The sequence below is a fragment of the Anoplopoma fimbria genome, chromosome 2 (assembly GCF_027596085.1).
Source record: "Anoplopoma fimbria isolate UVic2021 breed Golden Eagle Sablefish chromosome 2, Afim_UVic_2022, whole genome shotgun sequence".
Classification (NCBI taxonomy): domain Eukaryota; kingdom Metazoa; phylum Chordata; class Actinopteri; order Perciformes; family Anoplopomatidae; genus Anoplopoma; species Anoplopoma fimbria.
Window position 1 is genome coordinate 17,449,167 of NC_072450.1, and position 26,962 is coordinate 17,476,128.

The window sequence follows — 26,962 nt, forward strand, 5'->3', positions numbered from 1 at the left end:
GAGGTGTCCAAAAGGCCGGCCTGAATGGTGTGCGACCTTTCCACTGACCCTGTGGATGGGAGGGGGGCTTTTAGTGCCACGTCAGGGGGGTTGTGGAGAATATAGGAGCTGAGTCACATAAAAGGTTTAGACCACAGAGATGTTGATGAGTCCTCTTCACAGATCCTGCTCTTCTTAACAGCTAACACTATTTATGAATCAGTGCCCCGTACTGTAGGTCAACAAGCACACAGGAGAAATCACAGATCCATATTTGACTGCAGCTAAATTAGTTTGAGATAAACTGTCAAAGCAGACTGTTCTCACAGCTCTGTTATGCACTAAAATGTAGTTTAAAATAAATCCCAAAACATGAGGCGACATTTGGAACATAAAAAAGCAGAATTGAAAGAGAAGAGTCAATGTTTTCCTGCTAATATGATGTGAATCAAACCTAATTCTGTTTGTCAGATATAAGTATAAATGTTTAAAGTTTGGTGATGCCATTCACAAAGAATACAACGTGTTTTACTTCCCCCAGCTGGAACAATTCAGTACTACAAACACATACTTTACGTCTGTTCAAACCAAAAAAAATCTGGTTATATCATCTGTGCCACCCAAAAGAGAAACAACTAATCTAAAGACTGAATTTAAGAAATGACCGGAATAATGGAAGCAAGATATCAGTGTCAGTTCTCAAAAATAAAATGTCAACAGTATTCATTACGTAAAATCCTAGAAAAAACAGTTAAAATAGACTATATTTTTCCTTTATTTATGTCTTGTTAGAACTCAAAAGCCCCGTTTTGAGAATTGGTGAGACTAACACCAAAATGGACATTTTCGATTCGCTCCAGGATGTGTCCTCGAAAACTCTTCATACAATCATCAAAAACACATAGTGACAGTGCGTCATGTCATAAGCCCTCACCTGCAGTTACAAACACACAAATCTGAAAACAAAATCAACTACATGTTTTAGGCAATTTGTTTACTGCTCTGTATCTGTCTTTTAGTGCCCTTTACAACAGATCATAGATGTTCAATCAACTGCTGTAATATAGACTTTCAATATGTTTATGAATGACATCCAACTTCGATATTGCTTAGTTGGACTGCTATTGTCCCTCATCTGATAACACTCAGACATTCCTACGTCACAGCTGCTTCTTCTCCTCACTTTGTAGGTTACCAGCCTGGTGTTTCTTTTTACATGTGACTTCACACTGACAAGAGAGTCACATGTTTCGTACTTTGACATAGTCTTACTCCTGTTATTATCCAAAACAACAGAAAGAATGTGAGACGACTCTCAGGTGAATTCTGCAGTCAATTTCTTGTACTGGTGTTAAACGGTCTGCAAATCATGTTTTCCATGTGGTAGTTGTTTAGAAATACAGAAAACTGGTTAACACTATAACCATACTATTTAACATTTGTAAGGAGTACATTAACATTTATAACACACTAAAAAGTGTTTAATAAGGTACAGATTTAGTCAGCAATTATAACTTTTAAATTTCAAATGAAGACGTAGATATATTACCGGTGTTTATTGTAGCTTTTTCACTTATGGGTAGGTACCCCAGGAGTTATAGCTGTTGACAAATACATGAATAAACACTTAGATCTGCTTAATACTACAGTATAGTGTGTTACAAACCATGTATGCAGTGTTTGTATTGTAAAAAGTTAAAGTAAAGCGTTACTAAGAGCTGTGCAAAATCATTAAAAGCTAAGTGTATGCATTTTAAGTTAAGATCACTGCATCATTGCCTTTGATGTCTTAGAATACAGTTGTCAGATTAGCCTCAAAGCAGTGGTGAAAGACTGCAATGAGAAGAAGAAGAAGAAGAAAAAAAATGCACATCAGTGGGAAAGTTAGACGTGAAGACACTGGATAATTGTTTTCATATTTCTTTATTTTTCAAATATATCTATATTGAATTTGGTGTGCTGTATGTCATCAAATGTGGATTACACAGCTACAGTTCATTAAACCCTTTTAACTGTTGTATATATGTTGCATGTATGTATGTTGTAATGCACTTATAGGTGTTTTAATAAATTCTATAATAAGAAAATTTGATATATCAGAAGTTAAGTGTTAATCTATTCATTATTCTTCAGTAGACAATAGCTATAACAGTACTTCCATCTAGAGATTAAAACATTAACAATCAAAATCTACAATACATTACAAACGAAGGCCTCTGTATTTAACTTTAAATATAAGTGAAAGACGAGAATGTGCTTATTTTCAGCAAAGTTCACATGTAAACATTTAAACACGTGCACTTGAAGCATAAGATTCATTTTCTTAAAGAGCGATTCAAGCAGTCTGCAGGTGACAGATTGGCAAAGATACAGACAGTTCAGAAGTAAGACTCATTGATATTAACAAAGTGCTTCACTGTATAAAAGCATAAGGTATAAAATTGTGTTGTCAGAGACAAGAGCCAGCCCACGATATCTTCTTTTATCAATGACCTGTAAACATGGCAGGTAGTGTAAACACGTTTTGCCATTCAGAAAATGTTAAAACTACTGCTGAAGAACAGTTACTTTCCTACAAAGGTATTAACAAGTGATTACTCAATCTGAAAACAGACAAATTCTGTACATAATTTGACAACCAACAAAACATTTTTTAAAGTTGGACTCAAAAATAGAGCACCGTGCTGCAATTACACAAACATGATGAGTAGAGGAAAACAGAATATCACTCATTGACAAAAGGCAACAAAATAAAATTCTAACAAACTGTATGCAAAGTGTGTGTTAAGGTTAGTCTGTCGGATACTATGTGTAAATACATTTGTTTATTTCTCTGATACACAAACTGTTAGTATTGTGAACTTGAGTATGAGTGGGTACTGATCAATCATAAAAGACAAATATGTATTAATGTAGAGATTCACCAATAACCGTTTTTTGCCAATTTCACAATGTCGAGTGAACAGTTTTAACAATAAATGCTTTATAATTTTGTAGAAGGCAAATATAACTTTGTATTTACAGTGTATTTATGTATTGACTGATTAACAAAAAAAAACAAGGTGATATTCAATGATCACTTGTCAATATGTACAATTATGCATAGTAATTCAGCACAATCTAACACTGCATGTAGTCAGTTACAAACTACTGTATAATTAGTTAAGCCTTTTACTGGTCCTGTTATTGGTAGATCACTACTAAAATAATTAAATAATACACTTTCCTTAAGTGTAGTGGCTACAACTTTTATATAACTTGCACATTTTCTGCTACTAATGCTTTTGAGGTGCATATGTTTGGGATTTGCATCAGTAATTCTAGTTTGATGGAATGAAAAATGTATAATTATGTATAGAATTAAAAGATAGGAAAAAATATATTTCAATTAGTTTGAATTGGCAATTGATCATTCAGGTTTTGCCGATAAAAATGTCAGACACGTTGCTGCCTACAACAACAAGTTAAGGGATTTAGTTAAGGAGCAACACAACCTAAATTATTTCCCACCAACTACAACGTAAAGACAAAATCTCAAAAGTACCTGATGTGAGAATCAGAGCATAACGTTTTCTCAGCAGAAATGATTTTTTTTTTTTTAGGGTTTGATGTTTTTGTATACAGTATACAGCTTTGCATTTTTGCTTTGTAAACTTCAGAAGATGAAAAGTGATTAAATAACCCCGTCAGTCCAGGTTGAATGTCTTTTCTCCACATGTGGCTCAACAGAGGACCAAAGTGAAGGTTGTGTGACTGTCCTTCATCTGTCACACAGCTGGCAGGTTAAGACATGAATCTCTTGCACAGCATGTTTTTCTCATCAACGTCTTCTCCATATCATGAAGTAATGTCAGCACAAGCTCTAATCCACCCCATCGAAGCCCTGTGCATTCTCAATGGCGATGTGGAGTTTCTCCCTCAGCTCCTCAAAGGACTCATAAGGAGGCAGGTCCAGTCGGTTGAAGCTTTACGAGGTGAAAGTAAAAGACAATGAGGGAAAACAAGGGAAAAATCTAATTCACCGGCAAGTCATACAAAATAAACATTTACAGGAATCAACTGCAGCTGTTATTTGTTCATTCATATTCTTAAGAGACAGTCCAGTGATAAACTAGTGCACCTACATAAGTATAAGGGACTTTCCAGAGATAGATTAACTAAGTAATGGTCAAATGTGGTGCAACAGTGGCAGAAATATTCTGACTTTAAGTCCCTGGAAGGCGTGAAGCTACAAAACCCCTAGATCCTTCCCTTCCCATAATGCAACTTAAGTCTGACTAAAACATTAACTATGACATTTAGAAATCAGTGGAGCTCTTCCTTTAATAGTGAGGTGTCTCTCTGAGCCTAATGACTGTATTCAGCAGAGTGAGAGCTATGACTGTATCCAGCCACTAGAGGGCTTCAACCTACTATATGCTCCATTAAATACATTATTTTTTAGCAGTCCTTTTTTTATGATTATTATTCATTCATTAATTCATAATCATTGCCACACGAAACCTTAGTGTAAGCTTAAATAAAGAAAGCAATGCACAATGTTCATGTGTTTAATGTCATGTGTTAATCAGGGCTGGTAAGTAATGATGGCATAAGGGCGGCACCCTCTTAGTACATAAGTCAACTAATCAGTGGCTTTAGTCTTAGATTTACTTATGTCGATTAGTAATTTTTTATGCTTCTTCATGCTGAATGACTTGTTTCCAAGAAATGTATGAGCACAACTCTTGTTGTCACAAAAAATGTGTGATTCTTTATGGAGAAACTCAGTTTTACAGATCTGTCGATCGATTTATCTACAAAATCGTAAGAGTGTTTGGTGACTAAGAGTTTCTTTGGTCAAGGACAACCCAAGATGCCATATTATGGCAGGACATCCTTGTGGCGCTCCTGAAGCCCCAAAATATATAGTTTTTTAAACTTCAATGCCCATATTATTATCAAGAGTGGAGACATTCCTCCAAACTGAACTGAAATCTCTGGTCTCACTACAAACCTCACTAATAAACATAAACAACAATTGGGAGCAAAGAGATCACAAAGCAATGTAAGCAATTCGTTTTTTGGCACAATCTGCTTCAGCCTAAATAATGTCGGAAAATATTAACGGAAAAATCTGAGTGAGGTGCTCACCATGTGTGGGCTCGAGGGAGTTTATCACGTGTTCCCCACTGCTCGATGGTGAACAGCTGTGGTCCGTTGGACCCTGGAAAGCAAACACATCAAACATTAGACAAACACATACAACTTGATTTTAATTGGAAATAATTTACAAAATAAACTACAAGAGTGAATCTCTTCTCCCAACGATGCAGTAATAAAAAGTGTTGTCTCACCATAGAGTTCAGCAAAGCCATTCATTGGGACCCTTGAAGTTCCTGTCACAAACTGTAAGAGCCTGATTCGCTTCTCTGCATCCATCAACAGCACCGTCTAAACACAAACAGATGTACAAATAAATAACAAATACAGAGCTCTTCTTTAAAGGAGAATAAACTCTGAAAGGTCCACAGCTCAGCTTGATGGCTGCAGGCATGGAAAGTTACTTACTTTCCAAAACCACTGCATAACAACGTGGTTGGAGCAGTAGCTGTTCTTGTACTTGGTGTTCTCTCTCCAGTCATTCACATCCACATCTCCAAGACCACACATGAGCAGCTGATGAGGAGAAGACGGCAGGTGGACACATCATTATTAATAAGTCCGGAGTAAATCTACATTTAACCTGATTGTTAATTTCAGCACATCTGACAGACTGAAAACTCACCTCGAGCTCATTCTCATCAAAGATCTTGATCACATCTTGGGGTATCAACTCAAAGAATCCCTAAAACACAAAAATATGAAGTTTTTCTTTGTACTTTATACTGTTTAATGGTGTCTACCATGTTACAAAAAATGTCTTAAATAAGTTGTTACCTCTTTGAAGGCAGTCATCTGCTTCTGTATCCTGTTCACAAACCTCCACTGCATCACCAGACTGTCAAACAAAACACAGCCGATTAGCATCAAACAATAATTTCAACGCTTTGAAGATGATGAGAATTTTTTTTTTTCTCTTTCTTACTGGATGTATTCCTTCTTGTTGTCATTAGTGATGACAATATCAGCGCCGCCCGGCTTCAGTTCATGCTGGTGAGTCTGAACAGGAAGAAGAAAATATATAATGCAAATTACAAAGTTAACCAGTTATCACAAGTTAAAAGTTGTCGAGGCAAAGACATTATGTTTGAACACACCTGTCCAAACAGCTCTTCATCAATCGTAAACCTCAAATCCAAGTCTGTCGGGTCGTTGTCCAAAATCCACTTCAAGGAGTTGAAATATTCACTGTCCTGAAAAGACAACACGCAAAATAAATATCTTCGAGAATACCTGATTCACCTAATTATTTGCAGTGGAAACATGTAACACTCACAACAGACTCCATGTCCTGAAGAGTGATCTGCTTCTGCAGCATCATCTTGTAGAAAGGCCGAATGAAGAAAGCTTTGAAGGACACAAATAAAAATGTCAGGATCTATAAAATCACAACATTTGCTCTAATCCATTTGATCTCCTCTAGGACCTTTGACAACGTATATTCAAGTTGAACTCACCGTCGAGCAGTTTGCCGTGATACACCGCCATGCCTGCCACGCGCCCGATGAACTTGAAGTAGGTCAGGTGGTCCTCATTACATAAACCTGAGTTAGGGTTAATCTGCAGTGTGTAGTTGTCTCTGAAAGACAAATCACAAAATATGAGCAGGAATAAATCTTTTGCTAAATCAGCTGTCCTGGTTTCTGCCAAAACATGATTACAGCTTGTTTATGTGTATTCTTAAATTGCTGCTATTATAAGAAATAGAATCATGTGATTGTATGGGGATATTGACATGACGCTTGTATTTTCATTGATGCTCATCACAAGTTATGTAAATAGCACTAACTGCTCATTTTCCATTCAAAAACTTTTCCAGGCCACATATTGTAAGACAGTGAAAGAAGATGAGCAATTCGAATCTTAATGTGGCCCGTGACACTTTGTAAACATAAATGTATCCTTCCAAAAATCACATACCTAGAGTATGTGGCTGCACAATATGAGCAGAGATATATTATGTGTATGTTTTTAAGACAGTATTTTCACATATTTCCCTGGACTTTCCAGACCAAGAGGCAGAACATCTGTCCTGAATGTTCCTTCATATATATCAGAGCACCAGTACATGTTCCTCTTAATTTGAATAGCTGTGCTGCAATACAAGACTGTATTTGATGTCTTGTCAAAGCACATCTTAATGATGTATAAGACCATTAGAGGAGGCTTAAACAGAGTAAATGTTTGGACTCACGTGGCAGAATACTCAAACAGTCCGTAGTACGGGTTGAACATCTCCTTGGACATGAGGAAGAACCACTCCCTGGCCACACCACCATAGTCCAGTCCTTTTTCTCCTTCAAACTCCACCCACAGTCGTGCCTTCAGCAGGTCTGCCCTCTTCACTGACAGGATGCGTCGGTATGAGTCCTCCAGCACTGCATTGCGCCTCAGTTTCAACTCAAAGCGGTTTGGGATGTCAGCCTACGCAGAAATTTATTGCTTTCATTAAGAGGAGAGTTTATGATCATCTACAGGCTGAATGAATACAGCATATATGAAAGTGACAAACTGATATTAGTGGTTAAAGCAACACCAGCAACAGCCAGTCCTTATTAGAATCAAGTATTTGCAAGGTAGAGGAAGTTATAAAGGATCAACAGTTACAGTTGCTCTTTGAGGACACTTACCGGTTTCTTCAGCTTCTTCCGGAAGTAGTCGTACTTCTGTTTATAATCTCTGGAATAAGGCACTGCCTAGAATCAACAAAGGGCAGCCTTCAGTGACAAATCCTCCTTAAATTTATGACCTGCACTGTAGTCAAGGATATATATATATACTATAGACTATAAAAAATTAATATTTTTATTGTGTTCTAATATCATATTACTGAATAATAATCAGTCAAATATAATCTATACTCACTGGTCCGGTTATAGCTGAGTTCTGCAGTCTGGGATCATCCCATTGTGTGTTCTTAGTGTCTGTGAAACATAATACATCAGAGGTCATTCATTAACATGGAAACCTACATATTGTTTAGTCCAAGATGTAATCTTAGAATTAAATGTCATACGCACTGTGATCTATGTAGAATATCCTCCCATCAGTGTGGATCCTCTCTTCCCAACCAGGCTAGGAAGAAAGAAAGTTACACATTCTAAATATGTTTGCTTTAGACTATTAAATAAAACAGACAGTACTATCTGCTCTGATTATGTATTACAAGTCGCATATATGGTTTTTGCCTGAAATCTTAAGCCTTAAGTTGATAAGTGTCTTTCAATTTGATTTGTTACTGATATTCTGTAACTGCTGAATTTACCGGCAGAGGACCGAGATCAGATGGGTCGAGTGAGGGTCTCTTCCTCATGTGCACAGGAATCTTGAGATGCCTGGGATCGTCCTGTTCAGAGGAAAACAAACAGGATGTGTTTCAGTCAAAGAGGAAATACACAAGAAACAGCTTTGGGTATACTGCAGACTAAATTGTCAACATGACCCTTTTTTAAAAAACTAACTTATAGTGGAAATAAATTATTGGCTTTGTATTTGTATTTCTATTGGCCTTCTTGGAGCCGGCCCCTTGTGGTCATTAAATAAACTGCACCCCTAGGTCAGTGGTAAACACTTGTGATTGAAGGTAAAAGCACATCTGAGGTCTGCTGCTTTCTCACCCAGGTAGTAGTCTTTGTGTTGTGGTCAATGAAAAAGGGTCTTCCACTGGGAGCGCTGCGAACCTCCCAACCAGCCGGCAAGGAGCCAGAATCATGGGTGGCCTCGGGGCTTGGGGTGTGCTGAGAGTGAGAGTCCTCAGGGGACATGGGTGGTAAGGGTGGAGTCTGGCTCTGGGGTACACCTGCACCACTCTGTGCTGCTGCTGCTGCTGCTGCTGCTGCTGCTGCTGCTGGTGCTGGTGCTGCTGCTGCTGGTGGTGTCTCTGTGGTCTTCTGTCCAACAGGAAATTAATTATTGAGAGGTATGGAAACAATTTTTCTAAAAAGTGCCAGTTGAGCGTCAGTATACATACTTTTGTATACATACCTCTATCAGTATCAATAAGAATAAAATAAAACTCTTTGTACCTGAATGAGGGGTCGTGTCCATGAAGTGGATCGAGTGTTGTGGTTAACAAAGTAGCGTCTTCCTTTACTGTCTCGCTTCTCCTCCCACCCTGGAGGCAACCCAGCTGAGGTTGGAACGAGCTATTAAATCATATAAACAATGAAAACAGTGATCATTACAGAAAACCTCAAGCTCATTAACAAACCCAATACCAACAATGAAACACAAACTCACTTAAACTATTTCCTAACTTCCATATAAAAGGAACTGGTAGATTAAAGAAAACAGATGTGAATCGTGAACGCTGCTGTCTGTCCACACAAACAGCAACATTCTGACGTAAGACAGGTTTAGTAAAAAGAAGGAGGGAGAGATTTCATAAGAGAGTGAAATACCCACCACAGGATTAATAGGATGTTCCTCCCCCGTTGAAGACTGGGAACTTCCTCTGCGACTGGAATGACTTGAATTACTAGCATGATTCTGCAGGACAGAGGAAGTATGTCAAAGACAACAATGATCACTTGGCCATTCATGTTATATACTTTTAACTTTTCTCCCTCTCTCACTGAAAGCGTGTGGTTCCTATTAATCTCATTGTGAGTCTCTACTCCTCTGACTTTCTGGTAAGCAGAACCGTATGCTGCACAGAAAATGACTCACCATCTGGGAGGCGCGCAGCTCGCCAGCTGTGGCCCCAGAAAAGTGTGTGTTTCTCAGCTCGTCGTGGAACGGCAGGAACTCGTCAGGCCCATGAGGTGGAGGTGATGCGAGCTGGTTATTGCTGTGGTACAAGGTGGACTCGTCCTCCGTAATAATCTCCCAGCTCTAGAGGATGAGACAGATGAGAATCATGCAGAGGACTCAGTGGGGGGTTGATCCAAGTTTAGACTGGAAAACAACAGCGCTGCCTAATTACTCAGTTTAAATATACAGTTCTCTGTTGTATAGTAAACCTAAATGTTAGCATGTTTAGAAAGTGTATTTCCTTCAAGTGTTTAGGCCAAAGCCCTCAAAGGACAAGCCAAAAATACACTGCTACAACCATCAGTGCAACACCTGGCTTCAACATGGCATCTGCATAGCTATCTGAACAGACTTCCCCCATCTTTTACATCCTTCCCTCATTTATTCAGCTAGAAGGCATTTTTAAAAAACGTGTTAAAATTACCTCAGGAGACTCTCGTGTGTTGTTCTCATCTGGGTCAGAGATCTGTCTGCGGGTAATAAAAGCTTGCTCCACATCCATATTATTGTTCTGTCTTCTCTGCACTTGGACATCGCCATCCCTGTTTAGAATGGACACACACACACACACACCATCAGTACTGCACCAACAAAGAAAGTGATGTAACTTTGCTGGTGAGAGGGGAGAAGTCGTACTGGATTGTGGGTCGTTGCCACTGTGTGGTTCTGCTCTCATGGTTGACAAAGAAGGTTCTTCCCAGGTTGTCCTGCCGCTCCTCCCAGCCAGGGGGCAGAGCAGGCAGCAGCTGGCTTTGTCTGGGACCTGACATGTCCTGAGATTCCAGAAACTCCCATCCAGGCTGATCGACATTAACAGAAAGTTTTATCGATTGTTAAAACTGTTGTCTATGGTGAAACCAAGCGACCATGCTAAAGTCTTATTAAATTCAATGGGACGTTTGTCATCTAAATAATCAGAGGTTGTAGATTAATAAGCATGAAATAAACGTTCTACATAGTATTTAGCTTTATAAGTTAAATGGAGATTTGTGCAGATATTCAATATCCAGACACAATTATTTCAATATGCGATGATGCTAGAAGATAAACAATCGATTCACATGCTATAATTGAAAACCACAGGGAGAAAAAGTAAAAAACAACCTTCAATTAGTTTTTGGGGATAAAAACCTGGTAGATTTTTGGCTCATATATTTCACAATGACTGGGAACTAAAAATCGCAATCGGTTTTGAATGATGCTCCAAAATGTTAACTTGAGGCTGCAGGTGATGTTTTATCAACGGGTAAAAAGAAACACAAAAGATATCTTCTTACTGAATAAATAACTAGCAAACTTACGTCTGTGTCCTCAGTCTGTTCTGCCGTTTCCTCTTCTGAGCCTGGGTTTTTTGGCAAGTACGTCATTTTGAGACGCAGGTGACCTTTGACTCTGGACTTGTGGCTGTGTAACCAACAGATTAAATTTATTTTTTGAACAATGACAAATAAAAATTATTAAATATTGTCTACATGTTTAAAAATTAAGTATGAACTGTGGCCTATCATTTCTCCTGCAAATTAACAAATGTAAGATGGAATGTAAAACAGGAGAAGACAAAGGATTAAATAGCCATGAAATCATGCCAACCTTCGTGGGTGAAGCAGAAAATCCTTGAATGTGTATGGCCTTTCTGTATTAGGATTTTCTGTCTGAGAAAAAACAAAAACAATAAAAGGAAATCTTTAATTCTCAAAACATTTTGACACGTGAATAAATCTACTGCCTGGCAGTGTATCTTAACACAGTGCTGTATATTTAAAGACACTGATGATGGTGGCAGTGTACCATGAGGGCTTATCTGCGGGTTTTGTATTTATAATGAAACAAAAGCAGGAACATAACAAACATGACGGACTGTGTTTCCAAAACGATAGACAACAATGTGGAACAGACACTAGAATAAGGGCGTGCAAGTATATATTTCCATGGTGACATGGGTGAGATTGAGGTCCAGAGCTACAGTTAACAAAATAAATTCTAACTTACTTGAACTTAAACAAGTCACAGATATTAATATACAAAGGAACAAGGATTTCCCTGCAACCAAGGACTCACCGGTATCTGATTTAAGGGGACGTCCACCTGTCCCAGAAAGTCATCACGTGTCTGACAGGGGGAGAGGGGGGGAGAGAGAGAGAGAGAGAGAGAGACGCACACAGATGTCAGGATCACTACAATTTTATCTCCTTCTACATTCAAAGGCACAGAGGACTGGCCGAGTAATGAGAATCACTGTAATATCCACAGTGGAACATGGTGTGTATCTGATACAAGGAATTTTTCATCAGACTTTTTCTTTGTCTGCTACATCTATCACGAGCCAGTTCATCTAACAAACTATCGTTTATCATTAGATTTAACAGAACACTGCATTCTCTTCCTACTTGAAACAATGCGAGTCATTTGTGGACTTTATCTATTTCCATATATATTTATTATGTAGCCTAGATAGGAATGTGTTTATCAGCCCACAATAAATGGCTCCCTGTGGTATTGCTAAAGAGACTGGGAGCCAAATAATGTAGCATTTGTCGGATACACTTTTCTTTTCTCTGAACACTTCACACGTTCACTGCATGCCTTTATAGCAGTCGTTACAGTCTCAAAGGCAAACACACACTGCACTGAGGGAGCCAGCTTTGTGACCAAATTAACACCCGCGTCAGGTCAAACTGTCTAACAGCAGTATAGAGTGTTTACGTGAACATATATAGATGGAGGCCTCCTTCGTCCTGCCCTTGCATGTCTAATAGTGGAGCCAAGAAAAGCAGTTAAGTCCACGTGAAAAGATACGTGCTACACGCAAGTAGTTTGACGAGCACAGTTGTCACTGATGGTTTTGGAATGATTTTTAATTTATATATATTTTTTTACCCATTCTGGTTTTCATGTGAACTACATTATAGTTATAAAAGGTAATTATGGGATATTTATTTAATGAACACCTCAAAAGACACAAGTCAACAAGTTAAGGCACAAAAGATTGCTTGCAATTTTGTTGGAGCTATTCTATCCAACTCAATGGCAGCACTAATCTCAAGTGTACAGAAGCAGGGTTACAGCTAACAATTATTTTAATTATAATTATTGATTAATGTGCAGACTGTTTTATCAACGACACAATTAATCATTTGATGTCAGAAAATTGTTAAAAGTGATTAAATGCAATTTCCCAAAGCTCTAGTTTATACAATTACATTGCTTATTTTTTCCAAACATGGGTCTAAAAAGGCTACAAATATCCAGTTCACATCAAGCAAATCCTCTCAACTGAGAAAGTGAAAATAAATCATTTTGTTTGAAAAATAACAACGCTCTGAAAAGTCAAGTATATTCGTTATCATTACTATTCTGCAAGCTGTATTTGCTTTCCATTTCCAGTGGGCAATGGGTATGGTGCATTTTGAGAAGAACAGGGTTTCCCTGTCAGTGATGTCTCCTAAAATAATGATGTTTATTAAAGAGGGACCAGTGGCATTAATGGCGGTTATATTTGTTTACAAAAACATTATAAAAAGTTTGAATTTGTTTATTTTGGTATTATTTACTAACAGCCAGTCTACTGGAGATTTAGATGAATGTATGTGTGTAAACATAATACACAGTAGTTAATTTAAAGCATTGTCATGCACCGTTTCCTCTCCCTAAACTATAATAAATGAAAAAGCCTCATGACTGAGACATTGGACTTAATTCATTTCTAAACTTCAGTGTCCTGTCCCACATTATAACTGTGTGGGTAATCTCTTATTATGGCTCATCTAGCAGGATAACATTTGAGTGTCACATTCACCTCAGCTGTCGGCACCGATCCGATCTATCGTCATCTAAACTCCACTTTAACTCTGATATCACACTTTAAGCCCGGAGGCCATGCAACAGTCACCCACTACTTCTGTAGCTCTTAGACATCTAAACAACAATATTTAGCCCTTCATAGCTTTCAACAGTCTGCTAAGACGATGAGAAACTGAACCATATACAAACAATTACAGCCTAATTGGACAACTGATCCCTCTGTCAAATTAAAACGGAGTATTCCATAAACAGCAATGCATAAACAAATTACAGGCTAATAGTGATGGCTGTCCCTGCTGGTTTCAGAAGTCAAGTAGGTTATTTCTATATCAGTAACAAACAGAGTTTTCTATCAAGTGAACTTGTCTCTTTCCTTGGAAAGCGAGTGGATGTAGAGTGGAGCGAAGCCAAGCTTAACAAAGAGGAAGTGTTTGCTTTGGACACATGACAAGAATACCGAAGATAAAGAGATAGCCATAGATGAATGTCCATGAAGAGCATCCCTGCAGGTTCATGTGACACTAAATCAAACTCAGTTTAGCATGTGGCATTAAGCAGTGCTGACCATGTACTGGGGGAGGTTGTGGCAAACAGCTAGAGACACATGTTTGGGCATCTGTGGAGCAAGATCAGTGATATCCATCTTAGCTGGGCTACGACAAACTACTTTTAACAGGTGGACAGCAGCTTGTGAAACCTAAACTTCTGAAGAGTTACACAGCTGATGTTATTGGAGCAGTGTCTGAAACTTATGTTCACTGAGAAACAATTTCATATAATAAGTTTGAAACAAGGTATATTTTGGCAAAGCGCTCATGAGACCGACAGAGCTGCAGAGACTATGCTTGATTATCTCAATAAAGTTAAGTCAACGCTGTGAAATGAGGAAGCGCTGGTTTTCCACACCTGAAACCATTTGCTGTCACAGCAGGAGGCAGTAACGCCAAGTCTGATGGCCTGCACTGCTCATTTGTTTTGCTGATCTTGAGTGTATAACCAAAACTTGTTATTTTAACAGTTAAAAGGATGAAAGAGGTCACATTTTTCTTGTCTCCTGCTATATTCCAGCAATTTAAAAGTTAAAATCTAAGAGTTAAACTAGTTGTTGTTGGGATCCTCTCATTATGGATGAGTGACTTTTCTAAAACACATGTTATCACTTGTGAAGGAATCTAAAAGAGTTCCAGCTTGAATTGGGAAATGCAACCTGCACAAAACTAGCTGAGACGATCAAATCTGGACAGTTCATAATGACATGTAGGTTATATTCAACTTGATCACTCAGAAATTAAATTAAAGTTAAATTAGTGTCACATATCCTACATTTTGGTTCTTTGTGATGCGTCACTTTTTTTCCCCCTCTTCCTTGTTTAATGTGGTTACTACTGGTTATTCATTAACTTGTAAGATGAGGTATACGGGGTTAAGAGGGCACTTCAGATAAGAACAGTAGGCCTGAAGTTTTCATAAAAATTTCCATTGTGGGATTTAAAAGAACACCACATCTTGCTGCAACTGACACATTCAACTATATAGTTAAACAGCTTATCTTTGTTTTGTTGCATATTAGAAAAAAAACATACTTATGTTAGTAGTAGATATATCAAACATGATTGTAGGCATCAGGTGATTAATTTGACTGCTGCTGTAAAAGGAAAGTCCTTTGTAAGTACAAAGTTCGTTTTGCCACATTTAGTCAGGAAAATCACAACAATTAAAAAAAAAAATTACATTTCTGCTACGTGTATTTTAGTTTTTATTCACGTGTGCTTTCTCGTTATCTGATTTAGGAGTAACTTATTGAGTCTGAATCACATTGTTGTTGCTCAGTAGCTGGCAGACACCGTTAGAATGTAAACAAAGGTGTGCAGTATTTGATGCAGACTTTTAAAAGGGAGATGTGTGATGTGACACGTGACTAAATATTCACGAAGCACTATGATCATCAAAGCTCAAGTGACATTAATACACTTGATGCTGGTATTTCACATGTATTTTAAAGTGAGAAAGTAAAATGTAGATTTACAAAAGCAAATTTAGATCTTTAAAAGTAAATGGACTGGCTAATTAGGTAAAAAGTTGACCTTACTTGACAACCTGCTAAATGCAGAGGTGGGAGGGTGTGGAGGGCTGACACCTGATACATCACAAACACTGCATGGCAGGAGGACCCATAGGGAAGGGAACGCGCCAACCTTTTACTGGGAAAGGCTCACGCTCCCATCCTGCCTACATTACATTACCCCCCCCCCCCCCACACACACCATATCCACAGATGGCTGGCATGACTGTGCGCTGCTCTAGTATCATGCTGTTAAAATTGAATCCACGGGACTGGGCAGTGCTACAGACCACCAGACTATCTGGAGTCAAGGGGAATATTTCAGAGGCACTTTATTTATACCAGCAAGGGGCACTGCTTTTCCCCACCACTAAAATTAGCTCCGGGTAAATACTTAAAGTCGATTACTCATAGCGCTAACAAAATAGTAAAAATGGAGGGCAATTCTAAAGTTGTGAATGTCTTCATACACACCAACAAACAGACAGAATCACTAGATGAAAGACGGGCAACTTTTCATTCTCATTCATGCTTTTCTTGGAAACCAATATGTAAATGGATTTACTGTAATGTAACCGAATACCTCTGAATGTTTGTCCACATTGGGCTTGTTAATTGCATGACTTAGCTGTAGCGATCTTCTCAGTTACTGAATGTTGCTCTAGCTTGTGGTGAGCCTAATGGCTGACACTGAGTAAACAAGAGTTTTAAGGATTTGAACGACGATAGCCTTGAAGGAGAGCACCATTATCTCAGCATTTATATTAAAATACTGGAAAATATTGAGAAGCCACCTGTCAAAATAAATCTTTTGAAGGTTTACCTTTTCCGCAGCAACTATAAGATGAAGATTTAACATAAATTCAACATGCTATTTAGATTTTTACGGGAAAATCTATCCAATTTTAATTTTACCCTGTACATGAAAGAAGTCAAAGTGGCGTCACGTCAGCTGTCAAACCAAACCAGTGTGGAATCCACTTGACCCGGTTTAACAACATTAAAGGTGACTCCACAGTGTTACACCTAAGAGCTTTTATGTGTCTTGTAAATACTTAGAAAGTTATTTTCCCTACAATACATTGTTAAAGTGACATTTTTCCTCTTACCTGTAGTGCTATTTTTCAATCTGGATTGTTTGGTTGCCGTGGAGATGTCTGCGTAATCTTCAATATCATTTATTTGGCACTTTGAGCACCACAAGAAGAATGTCATATAGTCCCATTAAATTTTAGAGAGGGCAGACATCTCCACGGACGATACAGGTTAGAGAAAAAAATATATACTCTTGATTTTCGGGTGAACTGTTTTAGGCATTTGAGCTCATTCCTGTTGAACACCAAGCATCAGCTGGTTCCAATGAAGAAACTTGACACTCACCTTGGTGTTTTGAACCAGACACTTTTGCACGTTATTCCCTTTGTGGCTTCTGTTTACATCAGTTAAAGAGCTAGGCAACTTAGCTGGGCAGCAAGGAGACAAATGAATGTGCACATGTGGAGAGTGAGGGCTACAGAGTTTTGGATTTGAAACGTGACATGAAATTCCAGTGTTAGCGTAGGGCACCTCCAGGGAAAAGCTCCTTTGTATGGCTCGATGACAATGGTTTTTCCCAGGCCTTTCTTGTCCTTTGCCTGATGAAGAGAGCTTGTTTTCTGTTGGTTTAGTTGAGGAGAACAAACAAGCAGAAGTACTACGGTACAGTTTTTTGCAAGGGTTGTGTTCTCCGTCGGGGGGTGAGGCCGGGTTAGGATCCTCAGGATATTCCACATTGACTGTAGCCATGGTTGTAGCTCCCTTGCTGGACATTATTGGTCTCTGGTGGGCAAAGTGCAGCAGAACGCTGCTGGAGTGACGATTCGATCTGTCTAAAGTTGACGACAGTTCCCTTATTTTACTCCTGTCCTCCATTTTGCCTTTTGGTTCTTCCTGTAAAGGAATATTAAATTGCACCATGTGTTTGGTGTCCCTTAACTCGGCTGAACAGCTTCCTTTAGGGAGACGATGGTCACTCACTGCCGTGGTAATGGACTCTTTGCAATTCACTTCCTCATCGTCTTGTGAGAATTCACTGGCAGAGGTCTGTAGAGATGACTGATGAGACCCCCTTGCTGGTGGGAGAGCAGACAGAGCCATAGGACTGACTGGGGAAGCAGGTGGGGTGCTGCAGGGGCTCTTTGGAAATATAACCAAGGAGGAGCACCGTCTCAACGGGACCTTGGACTTGCAGCGGAGCAGACTCCTCTCCTGGGTGGTCCTGTGCTTTTCTGAAGCCTCTGGCTCAAAGATGCTGCTGCTGCTACAGTACCCGGCATCACTGGCCATGCTGCTGCTGCTGCACGAGCCTCCGTCAGAGCCATTGCCTGCTCCTCCTTCACTGGCCCCTGGGTCTCCATCCTCTATATTGCCATCCGGCTCCCCACAGGGCTTCAGCGAGATCTGCAGAATGCTCTTCTTATTGAATCCTGCAGTGTTAACCCTGGGTATGAATACTGAAGAGTACCGCTGTGAATTAGCATAGTCTGGTGACAGTGGAGTCACCTTCAAGTGGACGGAGCTGTGCGCCAGACTCTCTGCGGGGCTACGAGCTGACACACTGACTTCGCTTTCCTCACCATGGCTGCTGAGGCTTTCTGACAGAGGGTCTGTGCTGCTTCTCCTTGACGCGAAATGTAAGCGCAGCCGACGTGCCATTCGTTTAACTCTCTAATCCCTGCAGCGCTGGTGAGAGCTGCATGATCAAACTTGCTGGCAGGAAAAAAGGAAAGCAAAGCAACTGCTCCGAGCTCTGCTCTGTGATCACAATCATTAGCGGCTGTACATTGCCAAAATAGCTCTGGTGACAACCTACATTCCTCTCCAGGCTGATCTCAGCTTTTAGTCAGTGGAGGAGGTCAGTAGTTCTGTTTGGAGGCATGACCAAAACATACGACCTTTGAAACAAGAGCAATCCCAGACGTTAGCCCCTTTAAGGAGCTTAAACCCTATTTGGAAAACAAAATTACAATAAAACTTATAGGACAGAGCTTCCACTGCTGGCCTGCTTTATGTCCTTAGCTTAGCTGCTAGTTAACGGCACCTCCTGAGTTCCAGCCAGATTAATATCTTACACCTCGTGTCTGTTCCAGCCGCCTCTCTCCTGCTCACTCCTTTGGAGAAAAACACAACATGGTAGCCCTCTACGTTACATCTTAGACTGAAGTTTGGTAAACTGTTACATCTGCCTCAGGCCACTGACTCAAGACTCAACTTCCTGCTGTGAGCATGCTTCTAAAGTTTCTACTGCTCTGTGCCCCCAAAAATATTTTTACCCACTGCTATTGAATTACAGGAAATCAAAAGGGAATGACTTTCAACATAATTCTGTACCAAACTGGGGACTGGGTTGCAAAATCGCATAGCACACAATAAGACCGCCGTAGCCTGTGAAAATGTGCAGGAAACTGGAAAAGTCATCAAACTTATTTCAAGCAAAAGTACAACTAAGGCAAAGAAATATTTCAGCAAAAGTATTTTGCTTGCAAAGAAACAGAGCATGTGTTAAACAGTGATAAAGTAAGCTGTGACATATTATCTGCCTGCCTACAGAAAACACAAGAAGACGAGAACGAGCTCTGAAAGTGACATGACACCTGTTATACGACACCTCATGTAACAGTCAGTGCCGGTCTGATTTCCTCTCCATGGCTGTTGACAGTCCGATTTATTAAAGGCAGCCTATTGTGCGTCAGGCTGGCCTATTTCAGGGCATTAGTGTGCATCCAAATCAGTTTCAGTGTAAGGTGTAACAGTAAGAGACGGCCTGGATAAAGACATGATTCATCAGAGGACACTTCACTGCTGCAGCTGTCTATTATTTAAACCGACATGACAAACAACTATGAAACCTCGTGATTGGCTATCAATCACTCATCTGGCCAAAAACAGATTTAATTGATGGTCATGCGTAGGCCATAAAATTGGTACACTTTTTATATTCAAGTCATACCGTATGGTGTGTAATAGTCCAATAATAAAGCAAATATACAAAATATTGTGCCCCACAGTAACACTTGAGAGATAAGCCATATTGTGTAATAACACTATGGTGTGGTGAGTGTAGAGGCTGGACATAGGAGACAGACCATGGCTCTGTCAATCAGCAACTGTAATGAGTTATGCTAACGAGTTGATAACATTTTACAGCCCCCTCACCACCACTGAGTGACAAAACAAATATGCTATGTATGTCGTGAGTGGAAAGGTTTCGGGTATCTGGAGGAAAACAAAATACCACCTGGAAAAAGTTGATAATGAAGTGTACTGAATTACTGCTGGGCTGACTGTTGTGTATTTTACTCTTTACTTTTACTCTTGGTCTTTGTGTATTTTTATTATAATAATTACTGTGCTGCACTTCCTATGGGGACTGATTATTTATTTATTCCTAACCGGAGGGTCAATTTAAAACTAATTTGAATTGGTTGTCTGTGGACAAATAATCTCACCCTCAGGACCAGCTTCGATCATTATTTAATTTTCTTAATCTTTTTCTTTCACTTGACAGTGTGTTTGGTTTGGAAAGTGTGCTTCTATTCTCTTTAGCCCTCAGCTTTGGTTAAAAACTTATTCCTGAATCTCTTTTTGCAGTCAGTAGCACAACAGCTCCTTACCATTTTATCAGTGTTTTCCTTGTGAATTCATGATGGCCATTCATTCAAGGGGGGGTAACCATGGCAACTTCTGCATACGGTGAGGTCATGTGCATACCCTCTATTCATGCCGTCTCTGGAAGTGAGACTGCTGCACAAACATCTCCATGCCAGCATGTGATAGCAGAAGGGAAACCTTAGAAAGTATCTTAGATTTGCATGTGTCCGATACTGAATTTGTCTTTCGCTTCGAGTGTGTGAGTGTCTCCAGGAAGGACACCACTGTTTTTTGATTATCGGCTGTAGTCGTCTTCAGTCTCATTTCGTCTAAACAGCCTAACCTGCTCAACAAGCAGCAGAAGGGGAATAATAATAATGAGAGTAGGTGAAAGATCAAACTGTGACTCACAAAAATGATCAGTTTATATTTGAGAACAATACTCACAAACAGCAAAACAAAACATTTCTTCGAAAGTTTCCCGGATTTCCTCGGAGCAGCTCAGAGCAGCAGTGACACACACATGCTTAGAAACACGTTCACAGTGCAGACACACCCTTCAAACTTTCACAAAATCTACCTTGAGCATGACAATGCAGACTTGAGGCAGTCACGCCCAGGTTTGTTTGATATTATGACAGGTTCTAGAAACATCCAACAAACTACAAGCACAATAACAAACAGAGTGAAGTGTAAGCTAAGTTTGTGTGGAATATATGTGCATGTGTTGTGTACCACACGTACATATACAGTCCACACGACTGTATGTATGTACTTATTCTTCATTGTGACCAATAAGAATAAAGAATTACAAAGATAACGAAACAAAGCACGATGAGAAAAGGGAGTGGGACAAACCAATCACATGATTTCCATTTTATAGCACAGCATTGTTAGTTCAGTGCAGAATCAATTGGAAATGTGACTTTTTGTACATGGTGGATTTCTAAGAAACAAATGTTACAAATGGCTGACACAGCTGTGCACTGACATGATCTTCTTCTGACAATCTAACCTGCTGCTTCTTGTTCGCTGAGCAGACTTTACCAGTTTCGACAGGTTATTGAAGTAGTGGGGTTAACAGGACTGGTAAAGATAAGTCCAAACTCATTAGAACTGCAACCCAGTAAGAAAACTGCAAGATACAAAACAAAAAAATACTACTATCTCAACTACTAAAAACACCAACATTATAAGTTTATAACTTCTTTATGCTCCAGAACAGAGTATAAAATAGCTTAAAAGGGTATTACAGCGGGGAACGTTAATACCAAGCTACTGAAGCTTAAATAAAACAAGTAACAAGTATCGCCCAAGTTTCCAGAAATGTTTTCTATATGGTTTTATATGCAACCACAGATCAATAAATACAAACTATGTGGAGTGTAAATGCCGGGTAAGTCGCACCAAGTACAGAATGCGTTACTTTGCTAATAGGGTATTCTAGGAGCAAAGCACTGATAAAACTGTTCCGAAAGAGTAAATTGTGGTTTGCTCACATGACAATATTCCCACTAAAATCACTCACGGTGTTTACATACAGATAGAACAGTTGGCAGCATGTCTCAGAGAGCAATGCTGCTGTCACTGTGGTCTGGCTGCTCCGGTGTCTCAGGACCTGCTGTGCATCGGACCAGCATGAAACTGGGTCAGCAGCTCGACTGGGATCATGCTACAAAGTGACATTCCCAAAAGCTTTAACATTGCTGTGTACCAACTGTGTAATCAATGAGAGAACACTGTGATCTACATTCACTGCAGGTTCAAAACTCATTCTACCAGCACACAAGAAGCCAAACTTTAGTTCCTACAGAGATGCTGCTACACACAAGAACCCTATATACATGTGTCATAACAGAAGCCATTAAGCTACGTATCACTACACATAGTATCTCCATCATCTACAGGATATTCAGGACTCAACCTGATATACAGCTCTTTCAACCAGCAGCCACACCTGTAAACAACAGGCCTTAGGTTACCCTTAAGATGGCCAGATTTGCCCGTATTATCAGCTCTGAATAATGAGGGCTCCCAGTTTTCCAACAATAACTAACATGTTGTGGCAAAATAAGGGTGGCTGTATCAGGCAGTCACAAACCAAAGTCAACCTTGCACTGACTGGAGCATACCCTTATCCTAAGAAATATGACACATCGCTTTGGTTGGAATTCTTTGTTCACTTTATGGTATACACATATTAGGTTACAAGAAATATTTGTGTATAGTTCCAATCTGTTTAAAGCTCTTCTGCAAATCTATTCGTTTAAAATTTTCAAACATTTGTGAGACAATTTCCTAACTTTAACATCTTTGGGTTGTATCCAATATGCGGATTGTGTTACAACTATCAACATAACAACTATCAATTAAATTGTGTCCCTCTGTAGTACAGTAGCTCTTAAAATTGATTTCCAATACTTTGTTATCATTATCAAAGATCTGTTCAGACCAGTCTACTGAGCCAGTAGCCCTGTCAATGTAAGAGCCTGCCCAGGGATTTTAGGAATCATTTAGTAATTACAACACTTGGCTCCACAATTATAATAAACTGACTTGCAGGAGGACATGTTATCCACCTTTAAGAACATTTCCAGACTAACGCATTGGTTGGCTGTTCACACTGTGTGATGAGCACTAAAAATGGGTTTTGGTGAAGGTTGACAACATATATTTTGTTTTCCACGTCAGGAAACAGATGTACCCAATATTTGTGGGTGAACAAGAGCTGCAACAATTAGTCGATTTATCAATTTGTCAATCAAAGGAATTGGCAACTATTTTGGTATATTATTTCAAATCTTAATTCTCCAAACCAAAAATACAAAACATTCTCTTGTTCTACATTCTCAAATGAGATGATTTGCAGCTTTTATTTGTCTGTGATAGCAAATCTGAATATCTTTGGGTTTTATAGACATTTTACAGACCAAACTATTAATCAAGAAAATAATCAGCAGATTAATTGATAAGGAAAAGTATCATTAGTTGCAGCCCTTAAGTAAACCAACCTTTCCACACTTGGAATCCACCCCCCAAAATGTTGAGTTTATCAAAATTATTACAAGTAAGGTTGAACATAAATAAATAACTTACCAGGCGGTTCTCATCAAACACCTCCAAGAGCAGGCGATGCTTCTGGGGATCAACCTGAAACATAATATAGACTTTACTATCAAAGAGCACAAGTACTGGGTTCAACAAAAAGCCATGGTCAACAAAGCCAACACATGACTTTTAGAAATGTATGGTTACATATGATTAAACATAGAGTAAATCAATCCAGACTCATGTTATAAAATGTCACAAATGTATATCCTGGCACATACACGTGAGTGTAAGTATTCAGACACCATGAGAGATAAAAAGATGCATTTTTAAATGTTCATTTATTTTAAGTTTCACTTACTTTGAAAAAGAATTCTTCGTTCCATTTCGGGTCCAGTGTCTCCATGTAACATGTGATGGGGAGGGACATAAAATCAAAATAAAATATGAGTCCACAAATAAAAGAAGTGTAAAATGAAGTGTAGATGTTTTCTTGCTCACCTTTTTTTTTGTTTTAGTCTGAAGACTTGTGATTTCTCCGTTGATAGGGTCATAGAGGGAAAGTCTTGTGTATGGATCGCTGCCAGACAAAGAGACACATATTAGATTCACGTCTGATGTAGATATCCATCTATAAAGACTGAAATAGTTATGATCTACTTCCTGTTCTTTATGGATTAGTGGTTTGTGTGTTTTTCTAATGCAATGAATCTCTACTTTATTTCTGAGGGAGCTGCATCCTGTTACATCATTGTCTGATCCCATCAGGCATTTAGACCTGAGAAACATTAACATAATGGTTCCAGCTACTCAACGCTGACTGTAATTGTTGTTTGATGATGGTTTGAGGCACTGTAACGTGCATTAAAACCACATTCAGCAATCACATCACATTATCCATTACCAAATCTTTATGTCACTTTAGGCCCGCAGAATGGTCATTGGTTATATATTAAGTGAGTGCTGTTACATTAGAGTGATGCTAGTACAGCAATTTCCATTGTGACATGAATAATTAAACATACAGTAGACATTGAGCAAAGGCCTTAAACAAGGTTAAAAGAATTACATTTGCAAATTTGGAGAGCTGTTTTGGGCTTTTTAGAGTTAACATGCCCAACAAGATGACACTATGCTGTAGACTAATCAGCACTCATCACCAATTCATGCTCTTGGAGTAGCGCCAGCATTGCAAAACTCAGGGCTGTTTACAAAGAAAATACCAGAGGAAACTTTTTGTTTGAATGATCTAAATACTTTTTTTTTTTTACAGCGAATGTCCATTTTGAAAACTGCATAAAAAGTAATGAAACACAAACTGATTCATGGTTCACTGACAGACGGCAGACGGTGTTTGTTGTGGAAAAGATTGTCATCCCCTTCCCGTCATTCTACACAATGGTTTAGAGGATGCAAGTTCTGACTGTCCAGCTCGACTGAAGATAATGACGCAAACTGACTAGCAGATGGCCACTACACATGCACAGGAAGATGATGACTGTGAACCATCAACAATTAAAAAATGTATTTAAGTAAATCATCAAGAAAAACAATGACCTGGTTGTAAATCTATGTAGAGCTAAAATAATTAGTCATTTAGTGATACATGTGATGGTTTTAGGTTCCAAATTATGAGGATTTGCTGCTTTTCATGTCATGTGTGATAGTAAACCGAATATATTTGGCTATTAGGACTGCTGAATGGAAAAAACATATATAATATATTTCATGATATCAGAATTGTTTAATGTAGGAGAAGACAGGCAGGTTAATCGATAATTAAACCAATAGTTAGTCGCAGCCCTAATCATAGGTTATACAGAACAAGTCAGCATGAACTATCTACAGCTTACCTGGCTCCAAGTATATCTTTTTTGGCCAGCCCAATTCCAGCAACGACTTTCACTTTTAGGACTCTGGATTCTTCCTGAAATAAAAAAATAAAAATAATACTAATGAGTTTCTGAAAATGATAACGAACACAAAGACAGAGATGGAGTCTTGCCGTCACACATTAATCATAAACCAAACAACATGAGGACATAATACAAGCATAAACAATTGAAACCTTAACTAGAAGCTTAACTCAAAATGAAAAAAAATAAAATAATAGGACCATAGTGTGCTCCACTAGATATGTACACACTCACACACAGACAGATAGAAATCAATAGCAGGTTACTGGACTATAATAGGACTAGTAAACCAAACTCATGTTCAGTATAAATGCCTATAAATACAATCAGTGTTTATGGGATGATGTAACATCCTGACAATACTTGGCATTGTTGCATCATTTCCCATCATATCCCACAACCCTCGTTTATGCCTTTGACTGTGAAGGCGGTGAATCATCAGAAGATTTCGCAATCAATCACAGGACTCAACTACAGGGCCCTGACGTCGTTACCAACACGGTTTGGTCGATGTGTGTGTGTGTGTGTGTGTGTGTGTGTGTGTGTGTGTGTGTGTGTGTGTGTGTGTGTGTGTGTGTGTGTGTGGAGGACGGGAAGCAGCCGCTGGTCAACAGAGAGGCGTTAACAGACCAGGAGCCTGTTGTGTTTCCTGGATGACAAAAGTGAACAGCGAGAGCTTTACCATGAGCTGAGAAGTAGAGCTGATTGGTTTAATCGACGCTTCATCAATAAAGACCTCGTTTGAGCGAACACATGTCTCCGTATGTCGCAGGGTAATAACCCTGGTAGCTCCCTGGTGTGAGCTAGCTGTAGTTAGCCCGCAGGCTAACGACGTGGTCACATGCACCGCCTCGTTCACGGCTGTGAGGTGCGTTACTTTACCTCATCTATCTGAAGTCCTCGGATCTGTGGGGAAAGTGCAGCCATAGTATCCTCCTCGCCCGTCCTCCTCCCGGAGAGCGACAGCAACAAGGAGAGCCGAGAAGAAGAAGAAGAAGAAGAAGAAGAAGAAGGAGGAGACAGTGAAGCGTCCTCCAGGAGACTCCTACTCTGCCTCTATTATGCCCTCTGCGTGTTTACGCCGGTAGCTCCCGTGAACCTGACCTAGTGGCTGGCTGTGACACCGTCGTCATTAACCGTGTCCATCGTCCTCCTTCTTTTTACTTTTCCTCCTCCTCCTCTTCTGTTTCCTCCTCCTCCTCCTCTTCTGTTTCCTCCTCCTCCTCCTCCTCTTCTGTTTCCTCCTTCCTCCCCCTCCTCCTGTTGCCTTCTTCCTGGTGCGGCTACAATCTGAGAACTGAGAACAACTACACTGAAAGAGCAACTGAACGCACCATACACCCTTCACTGACTATGCCCACTGTGATGAAGTATTCAGTGTGTACCACAAAATAACTCAAGTAAAAGTTGTGTATCAATGTAACTTAACTTTAAGGTATTAACTAGCCTACTATCAGCAAAAAGCAGTGGTGTAATGTAACTAACAACATTAACTTAAGTATATATTTTAGTTTAGTTTAGTTTATTTGCACAATTGAAACATAACAAATAACATTGATAAATTATATTACAGTGCAGGAAGAGGCAGAAAGCCCACTGGGCTTATTTGAAGCCTCCACCTATATAATATAAA

The 26,962-nt window shown here is 39.3% G+C and overlaps 1 protein-coding gene across 2 annotated transcripts; it reads right to left on the bottom strand.

Moving 5' to 3' along the window:
* Positions 1-1,888: 1,888 nt before the first annotated feature.
* On the bottom strand, positions 1,889-26,534 carry nedd4a (NEDD4 E3 ubiquitin protein ligase a). 2 transcript variants are annotated; one of them, XM_054609984.1, is made up of 29 exons: positions 26,212-26,534; positions 25,267-25,340; positions 23,915-23,993; positions 23,775-23,813; positions 23,462-23,515; positions 11,932-11,982; positions 11,464-11,525; positions 11,175-11,277; positions 10,510-10,673; positions 10,298-10,415; positions 9,790-9,954; positions 9,526-9,609; positions 9,147-9,266; positions 8,739-9,008; positions 8,387-8,467; positions 8,142-8,196; positions 7,987-8,045; positions 7,752-7,817; positions 7,316-7,545; positions 6,579-6,700; positions 6,398-6,468; positions 6,219-6,314; positions 6,047-6,120; positions 5,899-5,959; positions 5,747-5,806; positions 5,530-5,637; positions 5,316-5,412; positions 5,113-5,185; positions 1,889-3,944 (listed from the first exon to the last, which is right to left on the bottom strand). In XM_054609984.1, exons 1-29 carry the CDS (start codon positions 26,254-26,256, stop codon positions 3,842-3,844), a joined length of 2,784 nt encoding a protein of 927 aa, XP_054465959.1. In that variant the 5' UTR covers positions 26,257-26,534; the 3' UTR covers positions 1,889-3,841. The 2 variants fall into 2 exon arrangements, with proteins under 2 accessions (XP_054465959.1, XP_054465951.1); XM_054609976.1 differs by having other exon boundaries at positions 8,739-9,011.
* Positions 26,535-26,962: the final 428 nt, after the last annotated feature.

Coding starts and splice junctions, on each gene's coding strand:
- nedd4a (XM_054609976.1), bottom strand. CDS start 26,256: ATGGCTGCACTTTCCCCACAGATCCGAGGACTTCAGATAGATGAG. Junction 11,983..23,461: donor TGTTTGATGAGAACCGCCTG/GTAAGTTATTTA, acceptor TCCCCCTGTCAG/ACACGTGATGACTTTCTGGG. Junction 11,526..11,931: donor TCCCCTTAAATCAGATACCG/GTGAGTCCTTGG, acceptor GTTTTTTCTCAG/ACAGAAAATCCTAATACAGA.